Source organism: Megalobrama amblycephala, linkage group LG20 (assembly GCF_018812025.1).
Source record: "Megalobrama amblycephala isolate DHTTF-2021 linkage group LG20, ASM1881202v1, whole genome shotgun sequence".
NCBI lineage: Eukaryota > Metazoa > Chordata > Actinopteri > Cypriniformes > Xenocyprididae > Megalobrama > Megalobrama amblycephala.
The window spans coordinates 25763308-25781575 of record NC_063063.1 but is presented as its reverse complement, the minus strand read 5'-3'; the positions used below and the strand labels follow the sequence as shown (position 1 = coordinate 25781575).

The following is an 18268-nucleotide window of genomic DNA, read 5'->3' as shown; positions in this document are numbered from 1 at the left end:
AACAGTATCCCTGTGTAGACAGTGCTGGAGCTCACCAAGTTTTAGAACACAGCCATTAAACACCATATTCTTCTCTACATGGCTCCGCCTTCCTCTCTTCTCTGAATATATACAGCCGAGTCATTCTGTACGTGATGTGCATGTCATGAATTGACCATTATGCTGCACACAGATGCTATTCTGCCTGTATTACGAGAGTACTGTTTTACAGCCGTAATAGCAGCCAAGGTTTTATTGTGAACGCAGGTGATGTTATTGTGTTCCAGCAATGATGTCATTGCTGGAGGCAGTAGAATAAATGAGGTAATACAGTATCTCTGGTTGCTACGAGACTAAGTGATACCTAAGCAACTCTAGTGAAGTGAGACGGGCCAATGCATAATGCCTGTTTAAAACCCAACGCAACAAATCAGGCAGTAAGACAGACTTGGCATGTTCAGCAATGAATTGTTTATGTAGCGTAATACATTGTAGCTGATGCGGCAAAACGTTCACAATGATGCCAAGTACACAGTTATCGTTCTGTCTTTTAATTGTGTCTCTTGCTCTCTCCAGCTCCAGACGAATCTCCCACAATCCTGACTGTCACGCCACACACCACAACCTCTGTGCTGATCTGCTGGCAGGTAAGGGGGCGGGACTTTCCACTATACTTCTCCTGTGCTTTTCCATCAACAGTTTGTAATAACAGAGCAGGAGGGCATAGTATGTATCTTAAACACATATTCTCAAACTCACCCCTGAATTACCATTTCAAAAAGCCCCAGGCCTCTGGTTTACATCTCTATCCATTCAGGTGGCACAAAGGTGAGCGAACTGGTTCCTCCACCCAGTTCATTCACGATTTATTAGGGGATTTCTCAGATTTGATCGTTAAACTGAGCAAATGTTTGAAGTGACAGAGCAAAGATGTCTTCCCTCCGGATAGCAACGTACATGTGTTTACACAACCTCCAATTACATGTAGTTACAGAAAAGTTTCAACCGCAGACACAAATCAAATGGCAAAGGCTTAAATGCTATTTTTTTCTGATCAATAGCAGAAGGAGAAATAGCAATTCTAGAAATAGAAATTCCACACTTCACCTTTAATGACACTGTTGATTATGTGTGTGGTGACATTCACTCAGCCTGTCCTGTCGTCCTCAGCCCCCTCCTGAGGAGAAAATTAACGGGATCCTGCTGGGCTTCCGAATCCGATATCGGGAGTTGCTTTACGATCGGCTCCGAAGTTTCAGTGTTCATACCATCAGTGGCGCTTCAACCAGCTGGGCAGAACTCACCTGTAAGCATAAAACATACAGTATCTGCACTAGTGACAGTTCTCTTACTAGTGAGATATGGCGAGACTTGACTCACCCAAAAAAATATAATAATTATGGCAACATAATTACTAATGTTGAAACCCTTTCGTTGTAGTGCTTTGGCCTTTTTTTTGTTGCACATAACCATGAAAATTGTGATTAATTTATCTTTTATATTTAATTCTTTTTTATCAACTGTTTTAATCAACTCACTACGGAAGAGGATTAGGGCCAAGCAATAATAAAAAATAAAACCATCTCGAGATTAAAGTTGTTAAATTTCGAGAAAAAACTCGTTAAATTTCGAGAAAAAAGGCGAAATAAAATGTTGAGAATAAACTCATTAAATTACGAGAACAAATTCGTTAAATTATGAGAAAAATGTCGATAAATTTTGAGAAAAAAGTCGAGATAAAATGTTGAGAATAAAGTCATTAAATTACGAGAAAAAAGTCGTTAGATTATGAGAACAAATTCGTTAAATTATGAGAAAAAAGTAATGCTGTAATTTATCGAATTTGTTCTCGTAATTTAACAACTTTTTTCTCATAATTTAATGAGTTTATTCTCAACATTTTATCTCGACTTTTTTCTCGAAATTTAACAAAATTTTTCTCATAATTTAACGAATTTGTTCTCGTAATTTAACGACTTTTTTCTCGTAATTTAATGACTTTATTCTCAACATTTTATCTCGACTTTTTTCTCGAAATTTAACGAGTTTTTTTCTCGCAATTTAACGAGTTTATTCTCAACATTTTATCTCGACTTTTTTCTCGAACTTTAACGACTTTTTTCTCGTAATTTAACGAGTTTATTCTCAACATTTTATCTCAACTTTTTTCTCGAAATTTAACAACTTTTTTCTCGTAATTTAACGAGTTTATTCTCAACATTTTATCTCGACTTTTTTCTTGAAATTTAACGAGTTTTTTTCTCGAAATTTAACGAGTTTATTCTCAACATTTTATTTCGACTTTTTTCTCGAAATTTAACGAGTTTATTCTCAACATTTTATCTCTACTTTTTTCTTGAAATTTAACGAGTTTTTTTCTCGAAATTTAACGAGTTTATTCTCAACATTTTATTTCGACTTTTTTCTCGAAATATAACCAGTTTTTTCTCAAAATTTAACAACTTTAATCTCGAGATGGTTTTATTGTGTGTGTGTGTGTATATGATCTATTAATCAGTTAATAATAAAATAAGCCAGAGTATGATTGTAGTATGCCAAGCATAATGCCATATTCATATTCATATTCATTTTTTTTTTTTTTTTTTTTTTTTATATTTAAGCTAATATCTCACTCTTATTCTTTTACTGACCATATCTTCTTCTCAAATGTCCTCCACTTTCTCTCCTGCAGCTCCATATAGCTTACGGAATCTCAGCGAGCCGTCCCTCACTCAGTACGAGCTGGACAGTAAGTTGCTTCCTGTTTGTTCTTGCAATCTGCAATTTTTTTTTCCCCCCATAAAACTGATATATGATTGTGTCTAATGCAGCACAAGTCAAGCCTTGCTTTAGAGTTAAGAACATGCAGCCTGGATGTTTAGGCTAGCTGCTATCAGCAGGCCTGTTCTCACCTCACATCTAGAGTGGTAATGAAGTTAAGAGCCGTGTCTGGTTTCTCTCTGCCGTTGATGTCTGCAGGAAGAGCAGTGTGTAAATTGAGTTCAGATAAGCAGACTGACTCATCACTTGGACTGGGAGCCGGCACAGTTTTCAGAGAAAGACTGAGTCAAAGTTAATAAAAAAAAAGATGGTCCAGAAAGTGGAACATCTAATATAAAGCAAATCACATTGATTGTCTTTTTTTTTTTTTACTAAATAGATTAAATCTGTGAAGTGCCAACCATGTATGAAGAAACTGTTATTTGTGTTTTTTGCACTTGTAGATCTTATGAAACACAAGCGATATGAAATCAGAATGAGTGTGTACAATGCTGTTGGTGAGGGACCAACTAGCTCACCACAGGAAGTGTTTGTTGGTGAAGCAGGTAAAACTTGCATTACCGTTATGAAGTCCTTTCTTTGTTGATACATGAATAGAACAAAACTTCACATCACGTCGATGTTCTCTCACAGTTCCGACTGCCCCGCCTCAAAATGTGGTCATCCAATCAGCTACTGCCACACAGTTTGATGTGACGTGGGACCCTCCTCCGCTGGAGACTCAGAATGGAGACATTCAGGGTTATAAGGTCAGTCTCTGATGATTAAGTGGAAAATGCTTTTAGTGTGACTCCCATGAGTATTTTCTGTATGATGTTAAGTTGTTGACCTTCCCTGACTCATGGGTTTTTCTTACTAATGTGAACTATTTACATCATCTGCTGGAAATTACACTTTTTGAATAATTACAAATTACAGCTTGTATGATTTTTTGAATGATTCAGCTTGATTTTGGCAGTTTTATAAAACAGTTAAATATTGAAATTGTTTGATTGTTTTGCTCTTTGTTTAGATCATCATATTTTTAAACATTCTAATTCGTATTTTTTATAATGGATTTTCATATTTTTTTTTAAAATTGAGATATGGGCAACTAACTAATATCTGTGCATAAAGGCCACTTTAAATGTCTCATGAACTGAGAAATCAAAATTCCCTCGATTTTTTGAAATATAAGAGGTTATGTTATAAAACATCCTGTAATAATTCAAAATTTTCTCGTTAATCTAAAAACAGCTTATATTGAAGCCAATCTGCCAAAACGGCAGGTCGTGGAATGTGCCACTTTATTACGTAATAGTGTGGCTAAACACCACCTCCGTAGACGATCAATGCCTGCTTCTACATCACTGCCTGTTTAGCCCCACCCACCGAATCGTCCATGTCACGTAGTAGGAAACAGAGAGACGCTAACGCTGGGTTACTAGAGTTAGCAAGCAATAAAGATAGCTTCGGGGACAGCAAGATGTGAATGTATAAGATGAGCATTATTTTTTTTGTATTCGGTACATTTCACTGTGAATTACTTGGTCAATTTGCAAACTGACTTTTATGATATGGACTTGACAGTAATGTGACAACATGTTAAAGGATTAGTCCACTTTTAAATAAACTTTTCCTGATAATTTACTCACCCCCATGTCATCCAAGATGTCCATGTCTTTCTTTCTTCAGTCGAAAAGAAATTAAAGTTTTTGATGAAAACATTCCAGGATTTTTCTCCTTATAGTAGACTTCAATGGGCACCAAACAGTTGAAGGTCATAATTAGTTTCACTGCAGCTTCAAATTGTTCAACACGATCCCAGATGAGAAATAAGGGTCTTATCTAGTGAAACCATCACTCATTTTCTGAAAAAAATTGAAAATTATATAAGTTTTAACCTTAAATGCTCATCTTGAACTAGCTCTCTTCTTCTTCTTCTCCTCTATTAGAATTCCAGCAGTATAGATGCTGCTAAGCATAATACTGCCCTCCACAGGCCAAAGTTTGAACTAATTGTTATATACTTATATACTATACTGTTATAAACTAGCATATTGCATATAAAAATTAGTTCAAACTTTGGCCTGTGAAGGGCAGTATTACGCTTAGCAGCATTTACACTCCTGGAATTCTAATAGAGGAGAAGAAGAAGAGAGCTAGTTCAAGATGAGCATTTCTGGTTAAAACTTACATAATTTTAATTTTTTTTTCAGAAAATGAGCGATGGTTTCACTAGATAAGACCTTTATTTCTCATCTGGGATCGTGTTTAACAATTTGAAGCTGCAGTGAAACTAATTTTGACCTTCAACTGTTTGGTGCCCATTGAAGTCTACTATAAGGAGAATAATCCTGGAATGTTTTCATCAAAAACTTTAAATTCTTTTCGACTGAAGAAAGAAAGACATGGACATCTTGGATGACATGGGGGTGAGTAAATTATCAGGAAAAGTTTCTTTAAAAGTGGACTAATCCTTTAATTCTAATGCCTGATCTGTGACCAGTGATTTCTGATATTAATGATTCATGTACAGTCAGATGTTCTTTTGTCTGTGTGTCAGTAAATCAAACCAGCGACTAAACGATCAACAGAAGTGGGCGTTTACACTGAAGTCTCAAAGCAGACACGTCCCTTAAAACAAAGCGTTCAAATTAGAGATAAAATCAGGGTAGGAAAAATGCCTTTTATTTCTAAATTATAACAATTTTTGATGTAAAAATCATACTAACATTAAAAGTGCACAAAGAAGCATTATAAAACAATAAAACAACGCAGTTCATGACCCCATAAAAAAGGTTACAATAATTAATGAGGCAGGGAAAATACTTCCAAGAACATTGTAAAGTGACCTTCATATAAACAAAAGGACAAAAAGGTTTCTTTTCATTTAAAAAAAAAAAACAAAAATCAACACTTGGGATATAAAAGTACCCGAGTGTTGAAAAATGCCTAAAATAGACGATACAGAACAATAATATGAGTGTGACTTATTGTTTTCTTATTGTAGATTTTCTTTTGGGAATATCAACGGAAAAACGAGACAGAGAAACTGCGGACACTCTTCCTGCCAGAGGGAGGGGTGAAGCTGAAGAATCTAACGGGCTACACCACCTACATGATCAGCGTTGCTGCTTTCAACGCAGCCGGCGATGGGCCACGCAGTCCACCGACCAGAGGAAGAACCCAACAAGCTGGTGAGGAAAAGTTCTGTCCCTCCCTGTCCCTTATGCATATCTCAACAAAAACACTTGTCCTGGGTTATTTGTTCAGCACATAATGTACCAAGTACAGGAAGACCACTTTGCCATTTGACACTAGATAGCTCTCCTTTTTTAGATTTTAAATCTGAAGTGAGTAATTGTACTTTTGCCACTTATTTTACAGTAAACACATGGCCAATCAATTAGGAGTTTGGAATGATGGAAACTATTTTAAATGATTTCATTATTTATGTGTCTAAGACCTTCTGGAATGTGAACCGCTGCTGACAACTGGCCAAGAAATATCAAAAACTCAACAAGCTATCATTTGCTTCTAATCAGTAAATCTGCTATATGCATTTGTTTGTGTGTGTAAAGTTCGGTCTGATGAAGCAGAGTTATTTCTGCCTTATTCAGCCCTTGTGGTTTTCATTCAGCATGCCTGTGAGCTGGCTCACGGCTCAGAGCGTCTGTGGGACACAGTCTCTAGATTGTTCTCTCTTTCTGAAGGAGATGCTTCCCTTGGAGTCTGAAAGAAATGTGCTTTTCATTTGATTGCCAAAGAAGTGACTGTTTTTGTCATCTGATATTATAAAGTTGGCCGTGTTGAGCTTCAGTGTCAAAATAGATGGATGAAATGGCGTTCCAGGATTTTTTTGTTATGTGTGGGCTTTTTGTTTTCACTCTTTTTGCTAATATAGAATTCTAGAAAGGGAAACATGAGGATATTTTGAAGAAAATGGCATGTTTCCATTCTGTGTAAAATTGAAGGGCAGAATTTACACTTGGTTTATTCATTGTTTTTTTTTATGAGGAAAAGATGACGAATATGACATACTTCACCACTACTATAGTCTGATTCTCAAGGGACTGATTCTTATGAACTGGTTCTTTTAAATAATCAGTCAAAGAGACTCACCAGACATTGATTTGAATCAGTCGAGCAAATTTTTTGAATCATCAGAGCGTTTAAAGAATTAACGCCTAACTTGTTGACTGGATTTGGAGTTTTGTTCGTTTTTTTTTTTTTTTTTTTTTTTTGTTAAATTAAAATCATTAAAATGTGTTGCAAAAAAAATAATATTGTTTTTGTTTAGTATGCAGTTAAGATTATTTGAGGTTGGAATGCTAGAGAACAATGTTTTTGTTTGTGGTTAAAACTACATATTATAGCTTGACGGTTCCCATTGATATCTTGAATTGCTCATCCAGAAAACACTTTGACTGGCATTAAATGATTTTGCCTCAAGCTGTGGAGTTCAAGTACATAGCAAAGGAAGTACAATAAATCAGCAAGAGTCTATCTTCTCACTAGCTGTGTCTGTCTTCCTCTTTTTCGTCTAAAAAGATTATGTCTGCCCTTTTTCTTTTTTTCCCCCCAAAGATAGAGACAGACAAAGAATGACAGGTTATTTTGTTCTAGCTGTTTTTTGTTCCAAGAAGGGTTTAAAGACTCAATCCCAGGAAAAGGAGACAGGCAGACGTGTTTAAGCCATTGAGACTGTCTGTCGTGTCTCTCCTGATTAGCAGATGTTTTCTCTTTCAGCTCCCAGCGCTCCCAGTTTCATCCATTTCAGCGAGCTCACTACCACCTCTGTCAACGTGTCGTGGGGCGAGCCTGTCTTCCCTAATGGTATCATCGAGGGTTACAGACTCATCTACGAGCCCTGCATGCCTGTTGATGGTCAGTGGCTTTCTTGTTTCTTAGGTGTTGTGTTTTTCTAAAACATACCAACTTTAGCTTAAATGTTCCTTTTTTCAACACCTTACTATCATTACAACATTGTAAAAAAGAATTTTTGGTTTAACTTAAAAAGGTTACCTTGTTGCCTTAAAATTTTGAGTTTATTGAAATTAAAAATTTGAGTTAATACAATGAAGGCTATTATTTTAATCAACAAACTCAAAATATTATGATAGATGAAATGCATTAATTATCTAAGTTGATTTAACAAAAGAAAAAATGTCATAAGAAATCATGAAAATAATTTTTTACAGTGTAGATAATCATGAGGTTAATTGATAGTCAGTTTAGAATCAAATCAGTGTGTGTGTGTGTGTGTGTGTGTGTGTGTGTGCGCGTGTGTGTGCGCAGGGGTGTTGGGCCCAGGAACAATTCCTTTCAGAATTGTTCTAACATCAAATTTTCAATATTATAATTAGTCAGGATCCACAATTAACATTTGCCACACCTGCTGGTGGTGGGTTAATTAAAAAGTTAGTAGCCATTCTTAACTTAAAGTTGTATTTTGCATTATTTTTATTTAATATCGATATTTTTAAATAATTTAGCTATTTTTTTCCTTGCTTGTTTATAATAAACAGTACAGATAATTTTGAAGCATCACTTCAAATTATTTTTTATTTTTATAATAATTATATTATTTTTATCTTATATACTATTATAGTATTTATTAATATTTAAAAATATATATATTTTTATATTTCCATTTTTCATTTTAATTTAGTTTAAGTTTTAGTAATTTTATGCTTTTGTCATTTTTATGTTTTTTTAATATTTAAATACATTTTTAGCTTCAATTAATTATTAGTTTTAATAATTTTAGTAGGCTAATTTATTTCAGTAAGTTGCTAAGGCAACCTTTCTAATTATCATTTATGCTTTTTAAGTGTAACTTTTTCATCTAATGTTTTTTTTTTAAATTCATTTAACAAAAAATGATTTTTAGTAGTTTTCATTTTAGTTAATGATAAAAAACACCGCTTACAAGCTATCCATTGTCTGGTGAAACAGCATCTGTCACAAGTCCTTGATTTTGTTCTTCATATTTGGTGACTTTTAGTGGCTTGGTGTCGTCATTTGGATTTCTGAAGGAAACTTAACATGATAAAATATCCACAAGTTGACACACAAGTCTTTCAAAATGTGTCATGCTGGTCACTTAATGATCATGTGCTTCACCTGTCAAATTATCATTCTTAAACACTCAAGTTATAGTAAATAATACAATTACCAGCCAAATTCTTATTAACTGGCCAAAGTCATTTCATTTGCATTTAGCATTGGATGAGTGTTAATTTTGGACCCTGCAATCAATATTCAGATTCCAACAATATGGTTGAAATGAGATCTACACCCATGTGTGAGTGTGTGTTAAGCTCCTGTTGCCTGAACTAAAAGCAGTGTGTTTGTCTAGAGTCCTCAGTGGCCTGTGTCGACTGTCTTCACTCCCCCTCCCCCCCAGGCGTCAGTAAGATCGTGACGGTGGACGTGAAGGGGAACGCCCCCCTGTGGCTGAAAATCAAAGACCTGGCGGATGGCGTCACGTACAACTTCCGCATTCGTGCCAAAACCTTTACCTATGGTCCGGAGGTGGAGGCCAACATCACCACAGGACCTGGAGAAGGTCTGTCTGTATGCTAGAGCCTCTGTACTATTTCAGCTGAGCAGTTTCAGCTGAGCTTTCATGTGACCTCATTTCTTCTTTGTGATCAGGAGCCCCGGGCCCTCCCGGTGAGCCCTTCATCTCTCGATATGGCTCCGCCCTCACCATCCACTGGGCCAATGGGGATCCTGGGCGAGCACCCATCACACGCTATGTTATTGAGGCCAGACCCTCAGGTGAGATAAAAATACAAATGAGCACGTTTGAGAAATTAAACGCTGAAGCCGTGGCTTAGTGGTTAGCACATGCTCTAGCTGAACCTAGGTGCTCATGTGGGAGTTGCAGGTTCGTGTGTATGTGCCAATTAATTTCCCCATGTCTCAAACTTCCTGTTGTTTCCTTAAAGTCTTTGTCTACGAAAAGTGTCAAATCTGAAAGACTGCAATTAAGTTAAATAAATATATGTGCTGTGTGTTTCAGACTGAAGTGGAGCACTGTGTTCACACTGGTAATGAGAAGTGCTGTAGTCAAGAACAAAAAAGAGAGAGAGAGAGAGAGAGAGAGAGAGAGAGAGAGAGAGAGAAGCTCTAAGGGTTCCTTGTGGGTTTCTGCCAAAATAAAAGCTTGATGGTTTAATGTTTGAAAACAGTTAAGAGAAATTAAGACAATGGCCATAAATATATTTTAATTTTACAGTTGCACAAGTATGATTATTAATATAATTCTATTATTTTTTAAATACTTTTTTTTTATTTTACAGTGAAAATTACAATACTAATTCTTATTTTGTTTAATATTTTTATTTAATAATAATGTATTATTTTATTATTATTATTATTATTATTATGGTCATATTAATGTATAATCACAGCATTTTTGGCCAACACAAGCCCAGCATTTTTAATCACATTTTAAATCACAATTTTTAACAGCAAAATCGCTTTTAGATTTTTTCCACAAATTGTGCAGCCCTATTTAGAGCCTTGGTACTCATGCAGGTACTGCTGGTATAATCTCAGGTTAGACAGGTTCCACTCTCCTTCTCGCTCTCCAATTTTCTACCCATCTACCCAAAAAAGTGTAAAAAAAAAAAGAAAAAAAAAAAGACAGAAATAGAAAATAAACTGAATTCACTTAGTTTTAGCTTACAGTGGAAAAAAAAAATAGAAGAAAATGATTTAGAAGAACCAACTTAAAGGGATAGTTCACCCAAAAATGAAAATTCTGTCATCATTTACTCACCCTCGTGTCATTCCAAACCTGTAAACTTTCTGAAGATATTTTAATGGAATCTGAGAGATTTCTGTCCCTCTATTGACAGCTGTGCAATTACCACTTTGACGCTTCAAAAAGTTCATAAAGTGATCGTAAAACTAATCCATATGAATTGAGCAGTTTAGTCCAAATTTTCTGAAGAGACACGATCACTTTATATGATGAACAGATTGAATTTAGGCTTTTATTCGCATATTGTGGCAGGAGGAGCAAACGACAGACGCAGTGGGTGTGGCGTCAGGCCTCGGAGAGGCTTTTATTTAACAGATATAAACAGAAAACCTTCAAAAACAGAAAATAAAGTGTCCAAATAAACAGGGGACCTGGTGTCCTCGTCGTGCCAGGGAAAAGGATCCTCTTTAGGCCATGACAGCTGAGAGGGAACAGCAGCCTGGCGTCCTAACCTGACGGCGGCGTTACGCATGCTTCTCTATTCCGGACCGCGGGTCCGGCGACTCACATCTATGGTGGTGCGGGAGTCCCTCCACGCTCCCTTCCTGGACCCATGAGGACACCAGCGTGCATGCATGGGGGAAAGAGACCGGTCTCTCAAGGAGAGGCGCGCTCAGCATTTAACAGCGGCGGTGACGAGGCTTCATTATCTTCAGGTGTGCCTCATCACATGCCAGCAGACGTGGTTGTTTCAGCGCCCCTCCTCTCTCACACCCACTCCAGTCAGGAACCTGGTGAAGGGCGGCGATTTAAAGGACGAGGTGGAGCTGATAATAAGGGAGAGGCAGCCATTCCATCACAATATATAAACATTCATCCACTCACACTTCAGTTATGGTAAACGTAATCTCAAGCATGTTTGCTTGATGTGCAAGAACCAATGAGATTTGTTCTTGTGTGTTTCGCAGCACGTTTGATCTTCCGCAAGAACCAATGAGGTTTGCTCTCGCGCATCAATCAAGTACAGATGAGCTTCTGCTTATGTTCGCTGATCAATGTTTATGGGTGAATAAAATCTCTCAGATTTCAATTAAATTTCTTCATTTGTGTTCCAAAGATTACAGGTTTGGAACGAGTGAGTAAACAATGACATAATTTTCAATTTTGGGTGAACTATACCTTTAAGACTTGAATTCAAGGAAATGAGTAAACCCAAATCAAATATTCAGTGTCTCTGACTTTAAGGCCCAGACTTAACATGAGGCCTTTTTTTCAGCATATTCCTCGCAGCCAAACACTTAGATACAATTCTCCCAAAAAATGAAGAGTGGTTCCATATGCCTCAGACTAGAAAAAAGATGCTGACAGCAGCTTGTGTCCGACGAAGGCGATATATTGATGTGAGCACTCCAATTGAGACAGTGCAGATCAGATTCCCTCAGTGACTGAGGAGAAGCCCTGCTCGAATGAGAAAAGAGTGAGTTCTAGGGGAGTAGCAGGTGGGATTGATTTAAGAAACTGTGTGTGTTAAAGATCCATACATTAGTGTGATGAATGCCAGACCATTTTTGCATACCGTTCATGTGCCGTCGAGGTGGAATATTATTGTCTCCCTCAGCCCTGAAGATCTCAAACTGTAATTTCTCTGCAAGGCCTGGCACATGACACCAGCACTTCTCTCTCTCTCTCTCCCCTAATGCTCCTGAAGGCGCTTGAGGTTCTTGGTAGCACATTAAACACATTAGACATAGCTGCAATGACATGTGATCTATTGTGATGAAATTTTATTTGATGAGGTCTAACTTCTGGATTATTAGTTCTGACAGCTGTTGCGTGGTTAGGGGCCATTCACACAGAATGTGTTTTTCCATTCCACTGCGCTACTTTTCCATCATTTTTCTATGTAAAAACGCGATAGACGGACGTGTTTGACCATTGCACTCGCGTCTTGTGTCTTTTGCAGCATCTTGCGCATGACGCGGCATTCTAAAAAAATGGTGCTTGAGAGCAAAAACACGTTCTGTGTGAACCAGCCCTTAGACACACACACACACCCAACACATAAATAAGTGTTCTTAAAGTGACAATATACCCCAAAATGACAATTTGGTCATTATTCACATGATTCACCCTCATGTTGATCTAAACTTGAATATGGGTTTAAAATGACATGAAGGTGAGTAAATGGTGTGCTGTGTCTTAAAGGTTATCAGACTCTAATGACTGATATGAATGTCAAACTATGCTACTATGTTTGGCTAAGCCTTTTTCTTTCTAAAAAATGTTTCAGATGAAGGCTTGTGGGACATCTTAATCAAGGACATTCCCAAGGAAGTGACATCATACACCTTCAACATGGATATCTTGAAACAGGGAGTCAGTTATGACTTCCGTGTCATTGGGGTGAATGACTATGGGTATGGCTCTCCAAGCCAACCGTCACCATCCATATCAGGTTAGTTCAAACCCTTGAAGAAGTAGTAGAAGTGAAAATCAATCTGAAATCATACTCAAGTCAATTTGTGTAATGATATATGCAACTGTTTTTAATTCCAGCTCAAAAAGTGGCTCCATTCTATGAGGAATGGTGGTTTCTGGTAGTGGTGGCTCTGGTCGGCCTCATTTTCATCCTGCTTCTAGTTTTCATCCTCATCATCAGAGGCCAGAGCAAGAAATACGCCAAGAAATCTGACTCAAGTATGTCTATCTATCTATCTATCTATCTATCTATCTATCTATCTATCTATCTATCTATCTATCTATCTATCTGGGACATTCAGTGAGAGACATGATGAATGAAACAGCAGTGTTGTTGCTATGACATCATCAGTTTGGTATGTGTGTGTAAATGTGCGGTCAGCGTTTCTGTAGTAAGAGCTGGCTGAACACAACAGTACTGAGGGGCGGGTCAGTCATGTGGGTCACTAAACATGTTAAACAAACTGAGGGAGCATAAGAGGCCTAGTCTTTCCTTCCACACAAAAACATTCCAACACACAAATGTCCAACACAAACACACATATACACACCATTCACACAACACTACTTGTCTGCCCAGAACTTTTTACCTTAATGGGAGTGTTGAGCTCCAAAAATGCCACAATTATGGCCTTGGGGTTTTGGTGACATTGCATCCTGTTATTATGATTGACCCCAAAACAAAAATTAATTTCTGTTCGGTTAATTTAGACCCAAAGCATCATCCTCACCAAAACAAAATTTGTCACATCTCAGTGTGATCTATTGGGTTTTGGTCCAAACTACATCTTAATGTCTCCATATCTCATCCATACAGGCAACAATTCCAACTGCAATGCACTGGCACATGGAGAGATGGTCAGTCTGGACGAGAGCCGCTTCCCCGCCTTGGAGCTTAACAATCGTCGACTGTCAGTCAAAAATTCCTTCTGCCGTAAAAATGGTGTCTATACCAGGTCAGTGGAAGTTACTGTCTCTCTTTGTTACAGTTTTTAAGGTTTTTACAGTTATTTACAATCATTAGGATTGTATTTGGGTCACTTATTCAAAACTCTTTACACAGTTCTCCTTAACAACTTGACACAGCAGCAAATTTCACACCCAACAAACACACTTTGTCAATCATAAAACTATGACCCAAAACACTAACAAACAGGTAAGCATTGCACTGTTTTCTTTTGTAAAATGTCTTTAAGGTGCCCTAGATTCAAAAATTGAATTTATCTCGGCATAGTTAAATAACAAGAGTTCAGTACATGGAAATGACATACAGTGAGTCTCAAACTCCTCCTTCTTATATAAATCTCATTTGTTTAAAAGACCTCCGAAGAACAGGCGAATCTCAACATAACACCGACTGTTACGTAACAGTCGGGGTGTACGCCCCCAATATTTGCATAATGCCAGCCCATGTTCCCAACATTATGAAAGGGATTACACAAGGGCAGCCAGTATTAACGTCTGGAGCTGCAAAGCCGAATCATCAGACTAGGTAAGCAAGCAAGAACAACAGCGAAAAATGGCAGATAGAGCAATAATAACTGACATGATCCATGATAACATGATATTTTTAATGATATTTGTAAATTGTCTTTCTAAATGTTTCGTTAGCATGTTGCTAATGTACTGTTAAATGTGGTTAAAGTTACCATCGTTTCTTACTGTATTCACGGAGACAAGAGCCGTCGCTATTTTCATTTTTAAACACTTGCAGTCTGTATAATGCATAAACACAACTTCATTCTTTATAAATCTCTCCAACAGTGTAGCATTAGCCGTTAGCCATGGAGCATAGCCTCAAACTCATTTAGAATCAATGTAAACTTACAAATAAACACTGTACTTACGCGATTAGACACGCTGCATGACGCACACTTTGTAAAGATGAATTTTGAGGGTTATATTAGTGGTTTGAACTTTTTTTTTGTTGTTCAAGGCAATCGCGAGCTTCGGGGGCGTGGAGCACAAGATTTAAAGGGCCACACACCCTGAATCGGCTCGCTTATAATGATGCTCCAAAATAGGCAGTTAAAAAAATGAATTAAAAAAAATCTATAGGGTATTTTGAGCTGAAACTTCACAGACACATTCAGGGGACACCTTAGACTTATATTAAATCTTTTTTTTTAAAGTTCTAGGGCAACTTTTACAAAACAAGAATGACACCTCAATACTGTTTAGAATTCAGTGCATGCAATGAATGCAATATGTTGCTTGGTCCATGTTTACATTACAGTATAACATTATTAAGTTGCCCCCTTTTGCATAGATGGTATTGTATTTGTTCAGCTTGTCTTGATAGTATTTCAGTTTTTAGATTTGGAATATATTGCAATATTAGTGTAGAAATGTTGCAAATTGCTTTCTTATTCAGTTTTGTATTATGTTAAGATCTTAACTTAAGTTTAATAGTTTGAAAAAGTATGTAAACATGCAAATTGGCATGTAAATATATAGATTTTTTGGTGGTGTTTGTGTTTGAGTGAGGAAAAACAATTAATGTCATTTGCAAGGTGTAGTAATTGAATGTATTTAGTGACAAAGCAATGGAAAATATTCCATAGTTTATTCCACACAGACTGCTGTTGTGCTCTGTGTGAAAAGTCTTGAAAAAGTGACATAAGTATTGCAGTTGTAATGTGAGCAAGCAGGTATTCCAGCTAAAATATGTCAGCCAGAGTTTTGGAATGGTCGTGACAACAATTACTCAAAGGACAGCAATAGCTGCTAGGTGGAGAAATTTTATATGAAGTGGTAAATCAATTATCATATGTGCTTATTTTGTACTTTGCACATAGAACTATCAAACTCTCATAAAGTTTCAACCACGTGGCAGTAATGAGGCAAAAATAGCCCAGAATCTAGGTTTCATGGAAAGACTGATGGGATTACCAAATGGCTACCTTCATAAGATCCTACTTTCCATCATAAAACTCAATATAAAAGTTTCTGTTTCCCCTAATGAGGCCATTTCTCTCTGACATGGCACAGGCTAAGTGCAATAACAGATTCGGGTTCATAACCTCACCTGTACTGCCATCATTCTCAGTGAAATGGGACTGTTTTAAAATATATTCACAAAACATCTATTAATGCAACTAAAACTATGCGATAATTTATTTTATTTTGGGATTGTGACTCTGCATTTGAAGAATTTATAAGTGTTTGCATAGTGTGCACAGGTTTTTTCTTGTTTTTTTCTTTTATCCATTTCAACTTGTATTTAAGCATTTATTTTGCATGGTATTTGTTTATTTTGTGTCATTTATTTTATTTTATTTTTTATAGTGTTTATTTTGAACCTAACCTCCCTATCTCGGTCTAGACAATAAAGATTATTTTACATTTTTCTTGCCTGTGCATTTTTTCCATTTTTTTTAGCATCCACCTGGCAAGAATCACAAATACTATAAAAGTACTAGCAGACCTCTCCTCAGTAAGATGCATGATTTGTGGTAACATTTATGTCCACGTAGAATTTAATTCTGCAATGTGTTACACAGTATTTTAAATATAGTCAAGCGTTGTCATGAAAAGACTCTCCCACCTGTAGCAATATATCCAGGTGTGCCAGGTGTGCAGAGCCAATTCCATTTGAGAAATCCACCCTATTATCACTCCTTAGTTCTCAGCATCTGCCTTCCTTCATCCTGGGTCACCTTGAGGAGGATCAAAGGTCCTCTGGTCTTTGAGGGGATGCCAGGCTCTTTCCTCTGGCCGCAGATTAATGGAGAGGTGTGGGAGGAATGCGCAGATGAAGTTCCACAGGCTTTGTTCTCATTTGGGTCGAGGGTTTAAGAAGCATGAGTTGGATTTTGGGCTCACCGACTGAGAGGATCAGGGAAGTGAATGAAGAACCTCAGGAAAATCTTGCACCTGAAAGTGACAGGAGCTTCAAAGTGGAAAGAATCAAAGATGTTGCTGAAACACTGCAAAGTGTTTCCTCAACAGGGCAGAGCTGGTTCAAGTGCGCTGTCTTGCTGTTATAACCTCAGTAGCTTTATGACATATCATAGCTCAAGTTACATAATACAGAGAGTTTCTTGCTGTCAAGATACTGTCAGGATTCCAAGACTGTCCGCTGAGAAGGGGGTCAGTGATTTGAGATCTAAAGCGGCATCGTTGTTTTAAGATTCTTCGGAGTGTCTGTGATGGCATGTCTGTGGTTTCAGTCCACCATCAGAACAAAACTGAGAACAGCATTTGTTTTCCCATTGACTTGAGAGTTTTGGGGTAGTTCATACAAATGTTTTGGGGACACCATATGACAGCTTTGTTTATAGAGCAGACCTACATTTATGTTGTTTAAATATGAAAATGAGGAAGCGCAAACATATTTTGACTCTTTTGGACATTTTGTGATACTTTCGTAGTGCTTTTTTGTCTTGATTGCTCCCATTCACTTTCATTTTATGGAAAGAGAAATGACAAACATAAAAGAAGGTAGGTATATGGACTGGTAGTTTATGAGAGACCATTTTAATTTTTTTTTGTAATTAAATTTTTATTTTTTCTGTAGAAATAAAAATGTAATGCATTTTCCAATGCATCTTTTTATTATTATTATTATTATTATTAAATAATCCTAAAGATTTTTATGATTCTGTTTGCTGTAGGTGTATATTTACATTCATGTATTTAGCAACTAGGTTTATGTTCTCTTGGAATCGTGAATGCAGGTTTGAAATCAACAGTGTAGTGAGAGAAATGTGCAAACAACTTGTACACAAATAGACTGCAAACATCAGCAAAACACAGGCGCTGTGTGTGGATGTAGAATTTGTTTTGGAATGGTTCAGTTTCAGTGGCAGAGAAAATGACACTTCCTCTGTTCTGAAAATAGCACATTTGATCAATTTTTTTGCTGTCTCTGTTGTGTACATATAAAGTGTCCTTAAAAGCATAGTGAAACTTGTACAAAACACTTAAAGTAAAATGATTTTTAAAGGTTTTTCAGAGAGTAACAGAAATATTACATGTTTTCAGGCTGAAAACCACAGTCAGTAAAATAAGTTTTTTTTATTTTCAATAGCTGATGCATAATCTGGAATTCGCAAGGTATTTCTTTTCTCTCCACTGCTGTGTCACAGAGACTTAATTATGCAGAAAACCCTCCGAGCTGGAATCTTACACTGGTCCCATGATGCTCATAAAGAATCCCCTCTCAATACACACACACACACACACACACACACACACACACACACAGTATTTCATTCACCTAACAAAGAGACAAGTGTCTCCAGTTAGAATTACAGCCAACCCATTTCTAAAGATGCTTCATACTGTACTGCAGTCAGATATTGCTTCATTTTTCATTTTCAGTACCAT

The 18268-nt window shown here is 36.9% G+C and overlaps 1 protein-coding gene across 7 annotated transcripts in view; it reads left to right on the top strand.

Moving 5' to 3' along the window:
• Nucleotides 1–18268, top strand: part of sdk2b (sidekick cell adhesion molecule 2b) — a 397130-nt gene that overhangs the window by 365656 nt on the left and 13206 nt on the right. For 5 of the 7 annotated variants that reach the window (XM_048171156.1, XM_048171151.1, XM_048171157.1 and 2 more), the window contains exons 32-43: nucleotides 556–626; nucleotides 1150–1285; nucleotides 2672–2728; nucleotides 3204–3305; nucleotides 3394–3509; nucleotides 5753–5939; nucleotides 7492–7629; nucleotides 9104–9313; nucleotides 9403–9528; nucleotides 12750–12914; nucleotides 13016–13156; nucleotides 13755–13893. In XM_048171156.1, coding sequence (XP_048027113.1) covers nucleotides 556–626; nucleotides 1150–1285; nucleotides 2672–2728; nucleotides 3204–3305; nucleotides 3394–3509; nucleotides 5753–5939; nucleotides 7492–7629; nucleotides 9104–9313; nucleotides 9403–9528; nucleotides 12750–12914; nucleotides 13016–13156; nucleotides 13755–13893 — 1588 coding nt within the window. The remainder of the gene's footprint in view (nucleotides 1–555; nucleotides 627–1149; nucleotides 1286–2671; nucleotides 2729–3203; nucleotides 3306–3393; nucleotides 3510–5752; nucleotides 5940–7491; nucleotides 7630–9103; nucleotides 9314–9402; nucleotides 9529–12749; nucleotides 12915–13015; nucleotides 13157–13754; nucleotides 13894–18268) is intronic. The other 2 variants (XM_048171159.1, XM_048171152.1) reach the window with 1 other exon arrangement.